The 16,642-nt window shown below is 36.8% G+C and overlaps 1 protein-coding gene and 1 pseudogene across 1 annotated transcript in view; one reads left to right on the forward strand and one right to left on the reverse strand.

The window, feature by feature from the left end:
- Positions 1-16,642, forward strand: part of DCDC1 (doublecortin domain containing 1) — a 632,177-nt gene that overhangs the window by 528,035 nt on the left and 87,500 nt on the right. The window contains 2 exon segments of the mRNA XM_037839043.1: positions 252-351; positions 15,579-15,714. Coding sequence (XP_037694971.1) covers positions 252-351; positions 15,579-15,714 — 236 coding nt within the window.
- Positions 11,760-12,065, reverse strand: LOC119535844 (annotated as a pseudogene).

Here is a 16,642-nt window from a genome sequence, read left to right on the forward strand (position 1 = left end):
ATTCTCGAAACAACACTGGAAAGTAAGAAATTTAGGTTCAGAGAGGTTAAGTAATTTTCCTAAATTACGCAGCTTGTAGAGGGGGAATGAGACTCCAAAGGGGTTTGTTAGACTCCAAAGCGTGGCTTTTGTCTGTCTCACAGTCCTGCAGAAGGAGGAGACATGAGCAATCCAGATCTTGGTTTATTTTCTCTCTTCTGCGTGGGAAGCTTTCTCCATGCAAAGACAATTTTTGTGTCTTTTATTAACAGGTGCACTGAAATTTTAAATTTACCTTCTGCAGCTCAGAGATTGTTCAATGAGAAGGGGAAGGAAATCTTTGCCTTAAAAGACCTGCAAAGAGATGAACTGGTAAAGATGTGAATTTGAAACTGAAGTTATTACTATATGCATGATATCCAAATAAGAACATCTTTAAATATAAAATGTCAGAAGCTTAACCCGTTTTCCTTTTATTTTTCTCTCCTTGGCTTGTGGTGTAACTCTAAGGATTGAGGGTGGATTACATGAAAATATGCAGTGCTGAAAGATATATTTAAATAAGAGTGGATGAGGCCACCAGTACAAAGGTGTCAGGAACGCAAGATGGAGCCAGAAGTGATTGTTATGAGATCCTGTGTATTTGCTAGAAATTAATTCCAGGCAGCCAACATTGAGTTTGAAACGTGAAACACTTACATGACTAAGTATGTCTGAGAAAAAGAAACCCACTCTTCAGAACAACTGTTTCAAGGACTGACGCTCGTGAGAACGGTGTTCCCTGGTTCCTCATAAAATAGATGTGTGTGATGATCAGCGAGTGGACAGCACTGAGTTTCTCTTTCTTCTCCTTGAGTCTTTCTTAATAAATTACTCTACTTTTTTTCATTTTTACATACTTGTATACATTTAAGGAAATTTAAGATATATATATATATATATATATTATATATATATATATATGAAGAATAAAGTATCATCCATAATCTCATCATCTAGAAATAATTACTTTTATATTTTGGTGCATATGCTGGAAGTTCATTGATACCAGGGGTCATCCAATTTCTTTAAAGAGTCAGATAGTAAATATTTTAGACCTTGTGCACTATATGGTCTCTGTTGCAACTACTCAGCTCTGCCATTATAGCTCAAAAGCAGCCAGAGACAACACATAAATGAATGGGTATGGCTGTGTTTCAATAAAACTTCATTTACAAAAATAGGCAGTAGGCCAGATTTGGACCCCCACCATAGTTTGTCGATACTTGATTTATACTTAACCTACCTTTCTTATTTTCTTTCTTCCCTCCTTCTTTCCTACTTTTTAAAAGAAATTTTTGATTTATTATTTTGAGAATAATTATAGAAGCAATGGAAGTTGCAAGGATAGTAGAGAGAAGTACTTTTTCACTCAGCATAAAAACCGTTGAGATCCATCCAAGTCATTGCATTTGTGAATAGTTTGTTCCTTTTTATTTCTGAGTAGTATTTCATGGTATGGATGTACCACAGTTTGTTTAATAATTTGCCTATTGTGAGATATTTTGATTGTTTCCAGTTTCAGTTATTACAAATAATGCTGCTCTGAACAATTGTGAACAAGTTTCTGTGTGGACATAAATTTCATTCCTCTGTGATAAATGCCAAGAAGTGTGCTTTTTGGGTCATATGTTAAGAAAGGAAAAGGACATCACCATGTGACAGGAGACAGATGCAAGCCAGTGAAACCCAAATTTTGTTGCAAGTCCTCGGGGAGAAAACATGGTCTTGCCAGTGCTTTGATTTTGGACTTCTGACTTCTTCTAGCCTCAAAAACATAAGCCCTCAAATGCTTGCTGTTTAAGTCAAACCAGTTTGGGGTATTCATGATAGTAATTCTGGAAAACTAAGATACTATCCACGTATCTTTGATGAAATGTCTGTTCATGTCTTTTGCCCATTTTCTAATTGAAGCTTTTAGGATTTTTACTGTTCAGTTTTGAGAGTTATATATATATTTATAGATATAAATCCTTAAACAGGTATGTGACTTGCAAATATTTTCTCTCAGATTTATAATGTCTTTTCATCCTGAATAGGATCTTTTGCAGAGCAAAAGTTTTTAATTTTGATGAAGTCCAATTTATCAGTTTTTTCTTTCATGGATCACATATTTGGTTCATGTCTAAGAACTGTTCACCAAGTTTCCTCCTAAGTATTTTTTTCTTGTTTTATTCTAAAAGTTTATAGCTTTATCATTGACATGTAAATCTATGGTACATTTTTTTTAATATTCATTTTATTGAGATATAGTCACATACCACACAGTCATACAAAACAAATCGTACATTCCATTGTTCACAGTACCATTACATAGTTGTACATTCATCACCAAAATCAATCCCCAACACCCTCATTACCACACACACAAAAATAACAAGAATAATAATTAAAGTGAAAAAGGGCAACTAAAGTAAAAAAGAACACTGGGCGCCCTTGTCTATTTGTTTGATTGTTTCCTTCCCCCACCTTTCCACTCATCCATCCACAAACTAGACAAAGGGGAGTGTGATCCCCATGGCCCCCCCAATCACACTGTCTCCCCTCATAAGCCACATTTTTATACAATTGTCTTCAAGATTCATGGGTTCTGGGTTGTAGTTTGATAGTTTCAGGTATCTACCACCAGCTACCCCAATTCATTAGAACCTAAAAAGGGTTGTCTATATTGTGCATAAGAGTGCCCACCAGAGTGACCTCTCAGCTCCTCTTGGAATCTCTCTGCCACTGAAGCTTATTTCATTTCCTTTCACATCCCCCTTTTGGTCAAGAAGATGTTCTCCATCCCACGATGCCGGGTCTACATTCCTCCCCGGGAGTCATATTCCATGTTGCCAGGGAGATTCACTCCCCTGAGTGTCTGATCCCACGTAGCGGGGAGGGCAGTGATTTCACCTTTCAAGTTGGCTTAGCTAGAGAGAGAGGGCCACATCTGAGCAACAAAGAGGCACTCGGGGGGAGGCTCTTAGGCACAATTATAGGGAGGCCTAGCCTCTCCTTTGCAGCAACAGTCTTCCCAAGGGCAAATCCCATGGTAGAGGGCTCAATCCATCATACCACCAGTCCCCTATGTCTGTGGTCATGTTAGCAACCATGGAGGTGGGGTAGGCCAATACCCCTGCATTCTCCACCGGCTCCTCAAGGGGGCTCTGCATATTTTTTTCCTTGTTTATTTTTTATTTTTTTTAAAACTTTTTTTTTCCTAAATCAACTGTATGAAAAATTAAAAAATTTAAAAAAAAATTTAAAAAAAACATACAATAAAAGAACATTTCAAAGAGACCATAACAAGGGAGTAAGAAAAAGACAACTAACCTAAGATAACTACTCTACTTCTAACATGTTCCTATTCTATCCCAAGAAAGTAACCTAATATAGCAACATTTCTGTGAACTTGTTCCTATTATACCCATTAGAAGTCAACAGACCATAGTCATTCCTGGGCATTCCCAGAATGTTAAATTTACCCACAGTAGCTAATCTGTTCTTCTTGGATTATTGTTCCCCCTTCCTTAATTGCTCTCCATCACTAGTTTCCTTACATTCTACATTATAACCCATTTGTTTTACATTTTTCAAAGTTCACATTTGTGGTAGCATATAATATTTCTCTTTTTGTGCCTGGCTTATTTCACTCAGCATTATGTCTTCAAGGTTCATCCATGCTGTCATATGTTTCACGACATCATTCCTTCTTACTGCCGTGTAGTATTCCATCGTGTGTATATACCACATTTTATTTATACACTCATCTGCTGAAGGACATTTGGGTTGTTTCCATCTCTTGGCAATTGTGAATAATGCTGCTATGAACATTGGCGTGCAGATATCTGTTCGTGTCACTGCTTTTCCGTCTTCCGGGTATATTGAGATTGCAATCGCTGGATCGAATGGTAGCTCTATATCTAGTTTTCTAAGGAACTGCCAGACTGACTTCCAGAGTGGCTGAACCATTATACATTCCCATGAACAATGAATAAGAGTTCCAATTTCTCCACATCCCCTCCAGCATTTGTAGTTTCCTGTTTGTTTAATGGCAGCCACTCTAATCAGTGTTAGATGGTATCTCATTGTGGTCTTAATTTGCATCTCTCTAATAGCTAGTGAAGCTAAACATTTTTTCATGTGTTTCTTGGCCATTTGTATTTCCTCTTCAGAGAACTGTCTTTTCATATCTTCTGCCGATTTTATACTTGGGCTGTCTGTATTATCGTCATTGAGTTGTAGGATTTCTTCATATATGCAAGATATCAGTCTTTTGTCAGATACATGGTTTCCAAAAATTTTCTCCCATTGAGTTGGCTGCCTCTTTACCTTTTTGAGAAATTCCTTTGAGGTGCAGAAACTTCTAAGCTTGAGGAGTTCCCATTTATCTATTTTTTCTTTTGTTGCTTGTGCTTTGGGTGTAAAGTCTAGGAAGTGGCCGCCTAATACAAGGTCTTGAAGATGTTTTTCTACATTATCTTCTAGGAGTTTTATGGTACTTTCTTTTATATTGAGATCTTTGATCCATTTTGAGTTAATATTTGTGCAGGGTGTGAGGTAGGGGTCCTCTTTCATTCTTTTGGATATGGATATCCAACTCTCCCAGCCCCATTTGTTGAAAAGACCATTATGACCCAGTTCAGTGACTTTGGGGGCCTTATTAAAGATCAGTCGGCCATAGATCTGGGGGTCTATCTCTGAGTTCTCAATTTGATTCCATTGATCAATATGTCTATCTTTGTGCCAGTACCATGCTGTTTTGACAACTGTGGCTTTATAATAAGCTTCAAAGTCAGGGAGTGTAAGTCCTCCCACTTTGTTTTTCTTTTTTAGAGTGTCTTTAGCAATTTGAGGCATCTTCCCTTTCCAAATAAATTTGATTACTAGCTTTTCCAAGTCTGCAAAGTAGGTTGTTGGAATTTTGATTGGAATTGCATTGAATCTGTAGATGAGTTTGGGTAGACTTGACATCTTAATGACATTTAGCCTTCCTATCCATAAACATGGAATATTTTTCCATCTTTTAAGGTCCCCCTCTATTTCTTTTAATAGAGTTATGTAGTTTTCTTTGTATAGGTCTTTTACATCTTTGGTTAAGTTTATTCCTAGGTACTTGATTTTTTTAGTTGCTATTGAAAATGGTATCTTTTTCTTGAGTGTCTCTTCAGTTTGTTCATTTCTAGCATATAGAAACATTACTGACTTATGTGCATTAATCTTGTATCCTGCTACTTTGCTAAATTTATTAGCTCTAGTAGCTGTGTCATTGATTTCTTGGGGTTTTCCAGATATAAGATCATATCATCTGTAAGCAATGACAGTTTTACTTCTTCCTTTCCAATTTGGATGCCTTTTATTTCTTTGTCTTGCTGGATTGCCCTGGCTAGCACTTCCAGCACAGTGTTGAATACCAGTGATGGTAGCGGGCATCCTTGTCTTGTTCCTGATCTTAGAGGGAAGGCTTTCAGTCTCTCACTATTGAGTACTATGCTGGTGGTGGGTTTTTCATATATGCTCTTTATCATATTGAGGAAGTTTCCTTCAATTCCTACCTTTTGAAGTGTTTTTATCAAAAAGGGATGTTGGATTTTGTTGAATGCTTTTTCAGCGTCTATTGAGATGATCATTTGATTTTTCGCTTTTGATTTGTTAATGTGTTGTAATACATTGATTGATATTCTTATGTTGAACCATCCTTGCATGCCTGGAATGAACCCCACTTGGTCATGGTGTATGATTTTTTTAATGTGTCTTTGGATTCGATTTGCAAGTATTTTGTTGAGGATTTTTGCATCTATATTCATTAGGGAGATTGGCCGGTAGTTTTCCTTTTTTGTAGCATCTTTGCCTGGTTTTGATATCAGATTGATGTTAGCTTCATAAAATGAGTTAGGTAGTGTTCCATTTTCTTCAATGTTTTGAAAGAGTTTGAGTAAGATTGGTGTCAGTTCTTTCTGGAAAGTTTGATAGAATTCCCCTGTGAAGCCATCTGGCCCTGGGCATTTATTTTTGGGAAGATTTTTGATGACTGATTGGATCTCTTTGCTTGTGATTGGTTGGTTGAGGTCTTCTGTTTCTTCTCTGGTCAGTCTAGATTGTTCCTATGTTTCCAGGAAATTTTCCATTTCCTCTACATTATCCAGTTTGTTGCCATACAGTTGTTCATAGTATCCTGTCATAATTTTTTTAATTTCCTCGGGATCTGCAGTTATGTCACCTTTCTCATTCATTATTTTGTTTATATGGGTCTTCTCTCATTTTGATTTTGTCAGTCTAGCTAGGGGCTTGTCAATCTTGTTGATCTTCTCAGAGAACCAACTTTTGGTGTTATTTATCCTCTGTATTGTTTTTTTGTTCTCTATGTCATTTATTTCTGCTTTAATACTTATTTCTTTTCTTCTACTTGGTTTAGGATTGGTTTGCTGTTCATTTTCTAGCTTCTTTAGTTGATCCATTAGTTCTTTGATTTTGGCTCTTTCTTCCTTTTTAATATATGCTTTTAGTGCTATAAATTTCCCCCTGAGTACTGCTTTTGCTGCGTCCCATAGGTTTTGATATGTTGTGTTCTCATTTTCATTCGTCTCTATATATTTAGCAATTTCTCTTGCTATTTCTTCTTTAACCCACTGATTGTTTAGGAGTGTGTTGTTTAACCTCCAGGTATTTGTGAATTTTCTAAGTCTGATGGTTATTGACTTCTAATTGTATTCCATTGTGGTCAGAGAATGTGCTTTGAATAATTTCAATCTTCTTAAATTTATTGAGCCTTGTTTTATGTCCCAGCATATGATCTATTGTGGAGAAAGTTCCATGAGCACTAGAGAAGTATGTGTATCCTGGTGATTTGGGATGTAATGCTCCATACATGTCTGTTGAATCCAATTCATTTATCAGATTGTTTAGGTTTTCAATTTCCTTATTGGTCTTCTGTCTGGTTGATCTATCTATAGGAGAGAGGGATGTGTTGAAGTCTCCCACAATTATTGTGGAAACATCAATTGCTTCCTTTAGTTTTGCCAGTGTTTCTCTTACGTATTTTATGGCACCTTGATTGCGTGCATAAACATTTATGATTGTTATTTCTTCTTGTTGAATTGCCCCTTTTATTAGTATGTAGTGGCCATCTTTGTCTCTCATAACATCCTTGCACTTAAAGTCTATTTTATCTGAAATTAATATTGCTGCCCCTGCTTTCTTTTGGCTGTAGCTTGCATGAAATATTTTTTTTCCATCCTTTCACTTTCAATTTCTTTGTGTCCCTGTGTCTAAGATGAATCTCTTGTATGCAGCATGTTGATGTTTCATTTTTTTTTGATCCATTCTGCGAATGTGTATCTTTTAATTTGTGAGTTTAATCCATTTCCATTCAACGTTATAACCATGAAGGCATTTCTTCAATCAGCCATCTTATCCTTTGGTTTATGTTTGTCGTATATATTTTTCCATCTCTCTATTAATATCCTTTAATGTACTCATACCGAATCTCTTTAGAACTGAACCTTTCTCCAAGTCTCTCTCTCCTTTCTTTGTTTCTTTGTCTGTAGGGCTCCCTTTATTATCTCCAGTAGGGCAGGTCTCTTGTTAGCAAATTCTCTCAGCATTTGTTTGTGAAAAATTTAAGCTCTCCCTCAGATTTGAAGGAGAGCTTTGCTGGATAAAGTATTCTTGTTCAGAAATTTTTCTCACTCAGAATTTTAAATATATCGTGTTTATTTGGATTTATTCTATTTGGAGCTCGCTGGGCATTTATGATTTGTGTATTTATGGTGTTTAGAAGATTTGGGAAGTTTTCCCCAACAATTTCTTTGAATACTCTTCCTAGACCTTTACTCTTCTCTTCTCCTTCTGGAACACCAATGAGTCTTATATTTGGACGTTTTATACTATCTATCATATCCCTGAGGTCCATTTTGATTTTTTTTCCCCATTCTTTCTTTTGTGCTTTCATTTTCCATTCTGTCATCTTCCAGGTCACTGATTCATTGTTCACCTTCCTCTAGTCTTGTAGTATGAGTATCCAGAATCTTTTTAATTTGGTCATCAGTTCCTTTAATTTCCATAAGATCATCTTTTTTTTAATTTAGTCTTGCAATGTCTTCTTTATGATCTTCTAGGGTCTTCTTGGTGTCCTTTATATCCTGTTCCATGCTCTTCTTGATGTCCTTTATATGCCGTGCCATGGTCTCATTGTTCATCTTTAATTCTTTGATTAGTTGCTCTAGGTACTGTATCTCTTCTGATCTTTTGATTTGGGTGCTTGGGCTTGGGTTATCCATATCTTCTGGTTTTTATATATGCTTTAAAATTTTCTGTTGTTTTTGGCCTCTTGGCATTTGCTTAACTTGATAGGGTTCTTTTAGGATTTGTAGACCAATTGAAATCCTTATCTCTAGTTTGTCAGATCTATAGCTTCGTGGAGTACAGTTTCTCTGACTAACCAGCAGGTGGAGTCCACGAGCCACCTGTTCCCCTCAAGCCAGTTCTCCCCTGCTTTGCCTCTGTGGTGAGTGGGGGAGTAGGTCTTGTGGGGTCCAATTGGTGTACCAAGCTTGCGTGTGTAGTTGGTGCTGCCCACCCTGTATAAGGGGCGTGTGTCTGGGCAGTCAGGGAGGGGGGCGGCTCTAATAATCAAATCTCCCTGGTGTTCCTGGAGTTTTAAATCTGCTGCAATAGTCTAATCCTTCAGTTCAGTCCTGCTACAGTTTGTCTCTGCCACTGACCCACAAGTCCTTGGTATTGGTGTGTGGCCCCTGAGACTTGCAAGTGGGTCCCTCTTCCAGGCCTTGCACCCCCGGTCCTCTGTTGAGGGACGACTGTGCTATGTCACAGGTGAGTGCTGTCCCCCCAGGGTGGTTCTGAGCTGCCGGTCTGTGTAGGGAGGCTCCCAGTCTGCTGAAATGATGTCTGAATGGGGCTTGTTAATTCATGCTGCCCCACCTTCCCAACTCTGGGACAACCAGCTGAGGGTGTAGGGGAGGCTAATGTCCATGCTCAATTTTGTGGTGTATGCGTGTTATTGGAAGCACTTCCGTCACATTCTGTTGTCTGGGGCAGCTCTGGCCTATGGGGCTGGTGACGAGCAGGAGTGTTTCCTGTCCACCAGGAGGATGGCTGTGAGTGGACGCCCCCCTTTTCTTTGGAAGTTGTGGTGTTTAGTGAATTTTCTCAGCCACTGGATTATTGCCTTTTGTCTCAGAGCTCTCTTAGTTCTGCTCTTGTCTTGACCTGCGCAAATTGCAAGTCTTTGAGGCTTTCTGTATTGGGCTTCTTAGAGTAATTGTTTCAGAAAAAGAAAAAAAAGATTATAAAAAAAAAAAGGGCCTCCTGGCAGATCTAATGTGTTATTGAAGTGCTAAGAGACAAAGCAATTAGGGCTATTAAGGAAAGGTCCAGGGGACAGAGAGATCAGTTTTTCTTCATGTTTTGCAAATGAACCTTTGGGCCTGAGCTCTGCGCTTCACCTTTCTATGTTCACCAGAACTCCAAAAAGCCTCCACTTTTACTTTTGAAATTTTTCTTGCTGCTTTTTGCTATGCCTATCTCCTCTCTGTTGGGCTGGCTGCTCTCAGATTCTCTGGTGTCTGGTCTCAGTCTATCTGTGATTGGAGTTTGGATCAGTAGAATGAGTTTCTGATAAGAGCTGCCACTGCAGTTCTCCCTTCTCCTCCCCAGCGCTGATGACCCCTCCTCCCATGGGACTGAGCCTGGCAGGGAGGGGCCCGGGTCCCCTGGCCACAAAAACTTAAAGATTTCGCTTATCTCAGCAGTTCCATGTTTTCATGAGTGTTGTATGAAGTATGCCCAAAGTCAAATTGCTCTGCGGTGTCCAGTCCATACAGTTCCTGGCTTTCTGCCTACTTCCCTGGAGGAGTAACCAAAACATGCACCTCACCAATCCGCCATCATGCCCCACGTCCTCTATGGTACATTTTGAGTTAATTTTTGCATAAGATGTGATGTTTATGTTAAGGTTCTTTTTTTTTTTTTTTTTTTGCCTACGGAAATCCAATTGTTCCAGCACCATTTGTTAATGAGATTATCCTTTCTCCATTTAACTGCTTTTGCATCTTTGTCAAAATCAGTTGACCATCTTTGTGTGGTACTCTTTCTTATTCTGTTCCATTAATCTGTCTATCCCTCTGTCAGTACCACATAGTCTTGATTACCATGCCTATATAAAAAGTCTTGAAAACAGGCAGAGTAATTCTTCCCGCTTTATTCTTTTTCAAAATCGTTGTAGCTATTCTATTTCCTTTGCCTTTCTATCTAAATTTTAAAATATTCTTGCTTTATATACAAAAAAATCTTACAGTAATTTGATATTAATTGCATTAACTGTATATATCAATTTGGAAAGAATTGTCATCTTTATATGTTGAGTTTCCTATCCATGAACATGGTATATCTCTCCATTTATTTAGATTTTCTTTGATTTCTTTCATCATCATTTGTAGTTTTCGGTACACAATTCTATAAATATTTTGTTGGATTTATACCTAAAGATTTCATTTTGTTTTGAATAATTGTGAATGGTGTTTTATCTTTAATTTCAGTTTCCAAATGATCATTGTTGGTATATAGAAATGTAAGTGATGTTTTCATGTTGATCTTATATCCTATGTTTTTGCTGAACTCACTTAGATCTAGAAGTATTCTTTGGGATTTTCTTCATAGACAACCATGTAATCTTCAAATATAGATAGTTTCATTTCTTCCTTTCCAATCTATATGCATTCTACTTCCTTTTCTCAATTTATTGCACTGTCTAGAGCTTCCAATACTATGTTGAATAGCAGTGGTGGGAGTGGATATCCTTATCTCATTCTTGATCTTAGTGCAGAAAACACTCAGCCTTTCACCATTAAGTATGAAGTTTTCTGGAAGTTTTTAAATGCTCTTTATCAAATTGAGGAAGTTCCCCTCTATTCCTAGTTTTCTGAGAGATTTTATTGTCATTATTGTTGTGTTTTGCCAAATGCTTTTTTTTTATTTTTTTATTTTTTGCACAGTTGTTATGATCATGAGAATTTTTCTTCTTATGCCTGTCAGTATGGCTGATTACTTTGATTGATTTAAAAATATTGAACCAACCTTGCATCCCTGGAATAAACCCACTTGATCCTCATGTATAATTCTTTATATGTTTTTAAATTCTATTTGCCAGTATTTTGTTAGGGGTTTTTGTGTCAACATTCATGAGGGACATTGGTATACTATTGTCCATTTTTTTCACTGTCTTTGCCTGTAATACTGGCTTCATGAAATGGGTTGAGAAGTGTTCTTTGTTTTTTTATTTTCTGGAAAAAAATTGGGTAGAGTTGTTGTTAATTCTTCAAATGTTTGGTAGACTTATCCAGTGAAACAACCTGGGCTTACAAATTTCTTTTTTGGGATTTTTAAAATTATGAATTCAAATTCTAGTAACAGGTTTATTAAAAGTATGTATTTTATATTGGGTGTGTTGTGTTAGCTTGTGCTTCTTAATCAACTGATCTATTTCATCTAAGCTGTCAAATGTATGTGTGTAGAATGATTCATAGCATTCCATCATTCTTTTTTTAAAACATGTATAGCTTTTTTCAATTTACATATTTTTATTTGGAAATGTTTATTTCAGTACAATGAAATTAAATTTTAGAAACACTGGATTATCATTAGATTATTATGAAAGAGACATGGATGTTACTTACATGATGGAAGATTTCAGAACTTCAGTGGAATGGGCAGCTTCATATGATGCCATTTCAAGAATGATTTCACTCTACATACTTCCCAAGAATGTCACCATCTCTAAATAAGAAATACTCCTTGTCATCTAGAACTACTTTGGTGCCTCCATATTCTGGGAGAACTTTATCTCCAACTTTCATGCTAACCGGTTCAATGGCTCCACCCTTTTCTTTAGATCCTGATCCAATAGCTACTACTGTTGCTTACAATACTTTTCCTTGAGATTTTTTTGGAAGCATAATGCCTCCTTTAGTTACAGTTTCAACCAATACTCAGTCAAGGAGGGGAAGAAACTCTCTAAACGCCTGTCCTGTTATGGCTCTGGTTGCCATAACTTGTACTCTGCTCTTGCGCTACACACCACGCCAGGGAGAGAAAAACATATAGCTTTTATTCGCCTACCCAAATTCCTTTACATGTGAGTTATCTGCATTCCACCTTGTCCCCTGCCTGCTTCTCTTATTCTTTGGATACCTGCAGAGTCTGTATGATATTCCTTGCTTCATTTCTGATATTGGTAATTTGTGTCTTCTCTTATTTTGTCAGTCTTGCTAGAGGTTTGTCAATTTTATTAATCTTTTGAAAAACAAGGTGCTTCTTTGATTTTCTCTATTGTTTTTCTCTGGTGTTGGTTTCTACTATTATCTTTATTGTTTTCTTTCTACTAGCTTTGGATTTATTTTACTCTTCTTTTTCTAAGTTCTCAAGGTAGGAGCTTAGATGATTGATTTGACACTTTTCCCCTTTTCTAACGTATGAACTTAATGCTATAAATTTCCCTTTCAACACTGCTTTAGCTGTCTTCCACAAAGTTTGGTGTTGTTTTTATTTATTTTCATATAATTCAATGTACTTTTTTATTCAACCTTAAGAGATCATTTCAACCCATGAGTCATTTGGAAGTGTGTTTTTTAGTTTCTATGTGTTTGGAGATTTTCCCATTATCTTTCTGGTATAGATTTCTAGTTCCATTGTAGTCAAAGAACATATGCTACATGTTTTCAATTCTTTTAAGTGTTGACATTTCTTTTATGGCCCAGGATGTTGTCTATTTTGGTATATGTTACATGTACACTTGAAAATAATGTGAATTTTGCTTTCGTTAGAGAAATATTCTATAAATTCTGTTTATATTCTGTTGTTTGATGATGTTGAGTTCTTCTATACATTTGTTGATTTTCAGAGGGTTATTGAAGTCTCCAACTATAATTGTGGATTTGTATATTTCACTTCTATCAGTTTTTGCTTCACATATTTTGCAGCTCTGTTGTTTGTTACAAATTTAGGATTGCTGTGTTTTCTTAGTGGATTAACCCTTTTATCATTATGTAATGTTTCTCTTTGTCCTGGATAAATTTATTTTCTGTGAAATCTACTTCATATGATATTAATAGATTATTTCCTTTGTGTTTAGAGAACTTACTTTAGCTATTAATTTAGGATGGGTCTCCTTCATTCCCAAAGAACATTTTCACTGGATATAGAAATCTGTTTCCATAGTTCTCTGTGTTCAGCACTTGAAAAATCTTGTGGTACTTTTTCTGAGTTCCATGGTTTCTGATAAGAGATACTACAGGAAGGTGTAATTTCTGTCTCACTGCTTTGAAGATTTTCTCTTTTTTTTTAGTTTTCAGAAGTTTGACTAGGATGGCATGGATTTATTTGAGTTTATCCTCTTTGGCATTTGCTTAGCTTCCTGAATCTGTAGGTTTATATCTTCGGCTAAATTTGGAAAGTTTTCAGCTGTTATTTCTTTGAATACTTTTTTAGTACTACTCTCTTTTTCCTTTTCTTTAGGGACTCAATTAACATGAATGTTAGATCTTTTGTTGTAGTCCCACAGATTCTTGGGGGATCTATCCTTTTCTTTTCTTTTCTTTTCTTTTTTTGGTCTATTTTCTCTCTGTTGCTCAGATTGGGTAATTTCTATTGCTCTACCTTCTATTTCACTGATTAGTTCCTCTGTCCCCTTCATGCTGATGTTGAGCCATCCATTGAGTTTTTTCTTTCAGTTATTGTATTTTTCAGTTCTAAAATTTCCATTTTGTTCTATTTTAAATTTTCTGTCTCTTTACTTAGACTACCATTTCATTTATTTCAAATGTGTAATTACTTGTTGAAGCACATTTATGACAACTGGTTTAAAATCCTCATAATATAATTCTAACATCTCTGTCATCTCAGCATTGGTGTCTACTGATTGATTCCCTTTCTTATTTGAGATGAGATTTTTCTATTTTTTGGTATGAGAGTAATTTTTTATTGAATGCTGGACATTTTAGGTATTGTGGCATGAGACACTGGATTTTATTTCAATCTTCCATTTTTGCTGACCTCCTCTGACACCTGTCTGGCAGGGAAAGGTGGAGAGGTTCTTCTTTGTTACTGTCAGATGGGCTGAAAGTCCAGGTTACCCACTTGTTCTCCATTGACACCCAGGGAGGCAGAGGGGCTCCTCATTACTGCTGGGCAGGGATGGAGTGTTCTAGCTCCACAATAGCCCTCTCCCTGGCTGGGAGGGGCAGGAGTACCTCTTTACTGTTCTCCATATTGCCTCCCCTGACATCGTGGAGAGGAAGGCCTCATTACTAATAGGCAGTGATGAAAGTCCTGAATTTCCACTTGGACTTCTCTAACACCACCCCCAGCAAGGAGCAGGAGGGTTGCCTCATGTCACTGGGTGAAGATGAAAATTCCTGCCTTCCATGCAGGTGGGGAGTAAGATATCCTCATTATCAGCCAGTGTAGATGAAAGTCCCCACTTCCTACTAAGCCTTCTCTGATGCCTCCCTGGTGGGATATTAGGGAGCCTAATTACAGCTCAGTGAGTGTGTAAGTCTAGACTTTCCCTTGGTCTTTGCTGGTAGACATGGGATTAGGCCCACAGTTTTCTCTGTAGTATTTGGATAGAGAGAACTATTATTGTCTAAAAGTTTTCTGTCTTTCTAGGCTGCCCTTTTCTTGGTCTTTTGACCAGAAAGAGCAGCATTTGCTTGGGACTTTTTTTGTTTGTATTCATTGGTGTTTCTAGGTTTCTGACTTCTCTAGCACCAAGTCTAAGATATATGAGGCAAAAAGAAAACCCAGAGAATTCACCACCCTATTATTCTTTGGTTGCTGATGTCGCTAGCTTGTCTACTTCTTTTCTACCCTTCAGAGTCTTCTTAGGTCAGTTTTATATATAATGTCCAGGGTTTTTATTTATACTTAGCAGAAAAAATAGGAAGGGGTACTTCTACTTCATCTTTCTGTAAATTAAAGTCCTTTCTTAATAGAGTCATTTAATATGTATTATTTTGTATCCAACTTTTTCATTTAATAAACCATGAACATCTTTCCATGTCATCACATATTTACATAACCACATAATGTGCTATGTTTGCTTTTGCAGTTTTACATATTCATACTCACCTATTATTGCATAGTTGGATTGTTTCTAACATTTTATTATGCCCATTGCTACAGTGAACATCCTTGTTCAAATTATTTTCCTACATTCAGGATAATTTATTTCCTTGTACCAAATTTCTAAAAGTAGAATTGCTAAATCAAAGAACATACATAATTATCCTGATTTATTTTGCATAAAATTGTCTCATATATCATCCTCAAGGGCAGGCTGATGGCACAGCACTCAAATATAATTCAATAAAAGCATTTCTACAAATTCAAAACAGTGCCACCTGGATACACAGCTCTCTGTTGATACAACTTACTCTATAGACATTCACTGGCTATGACAATCAATGAAATCCATTTACTGTTTCTAAAATGCATTCAGTTTACCTTTCTGTTTTGAACTTGATAATTTTCAACCCACCTGACCAAGGTCTTTTCTTTGACAGGTATATGCTTCATGTGGAGAACATTGGATTAATCCTGACCTGTCCATCTCTCAGCAAAAAAAGCAAATCTTCCTTAGGAACCTAGCATCAGACATTTCCAAAATTCAAACCTTTTGCAGTACACATAAGATGGAAAGTAAGCATTAGGGTTATTTACTTTAATATATACAGCCAAAATAAAATGCTTGATGCTATTGCTTTTTTAAAAATTTACTTTTATTGAGATATATTCACATACCATACAGTCATCCACAGTTCCCGATCAGTTGTTCACAATACTATCATATAGTTGTGCATTCATCACTGCAATCAATTTTTGAACATTTTCACTACTCCAAAATAAAAATAAAAATTAAAATAAGAATAAAAATACAAGTAAAAAAGAACACCTAAAATATCCAATTCTTCCAACACCCCGCCCCCCCATTATTCATCTAATATTTGTCCCCATTTTTCTACTCATCTATCTATACACTGGATAAAGGGAGTGTGAGCCACAAGGTTTTCAATCACACAGTCACACCATGTAAGCTATATGGTTATACAATCATCTTAAAGAATCAAGGCTACTGAGTTGCAATTCAACAGTTTCAGGTATTTCCTTCTAGCTATTACAATACACTCAAAACTAAAAATGGATATCTATATAATGCATAAGAATAACCTCCAGAGTGACCTCTCGACTCCATTTGAACTCTCTCAGCCACTGAAACTTTATTTTGTTTCATTTTTCTTCCCCCTTTTGGTCAAGAAGGCTTTCTCAATCCCACAATGCTGGGTCCAGGCTCATTCCTGGGAGTCATGTCCCAAGTTGCCAGGGAGATTTACACCCCTGGGAGTCATGTCCCACATAAGGGGAGGGCAGTAAGTTTACCTGCAGAGTTGGCTTAGAGAGAGAGGCCACATCTGAGCAACAAAAGAGGTTCTCTGGGGGTGACCCTTAGGCACAATTATAAGTAGGCTTAGCCTCTCATTTGCAGTAACAAGCTTCATAAGGGCAAGCCCCAAGATCACAGGCTTGGCTTTCTAAATTGGTAGTTCCCAATGCTTGTGAGACTATCAGT

Source organism: Choloepus didactylus, chromosome 6 (genome assembly GCF_015220235.1).
Source record: "Choloepus didactylus isolate mChoDid1 chromosome 6, mChoDid1.pri, whole genome shotgun sequence".
Classification (NCBI taxonomy): Eukaryota; Metazoa; Chordata; class Mammalia; order Pilosa; family Megalonychidae; genus Choloepus; species Choloepus didactylus.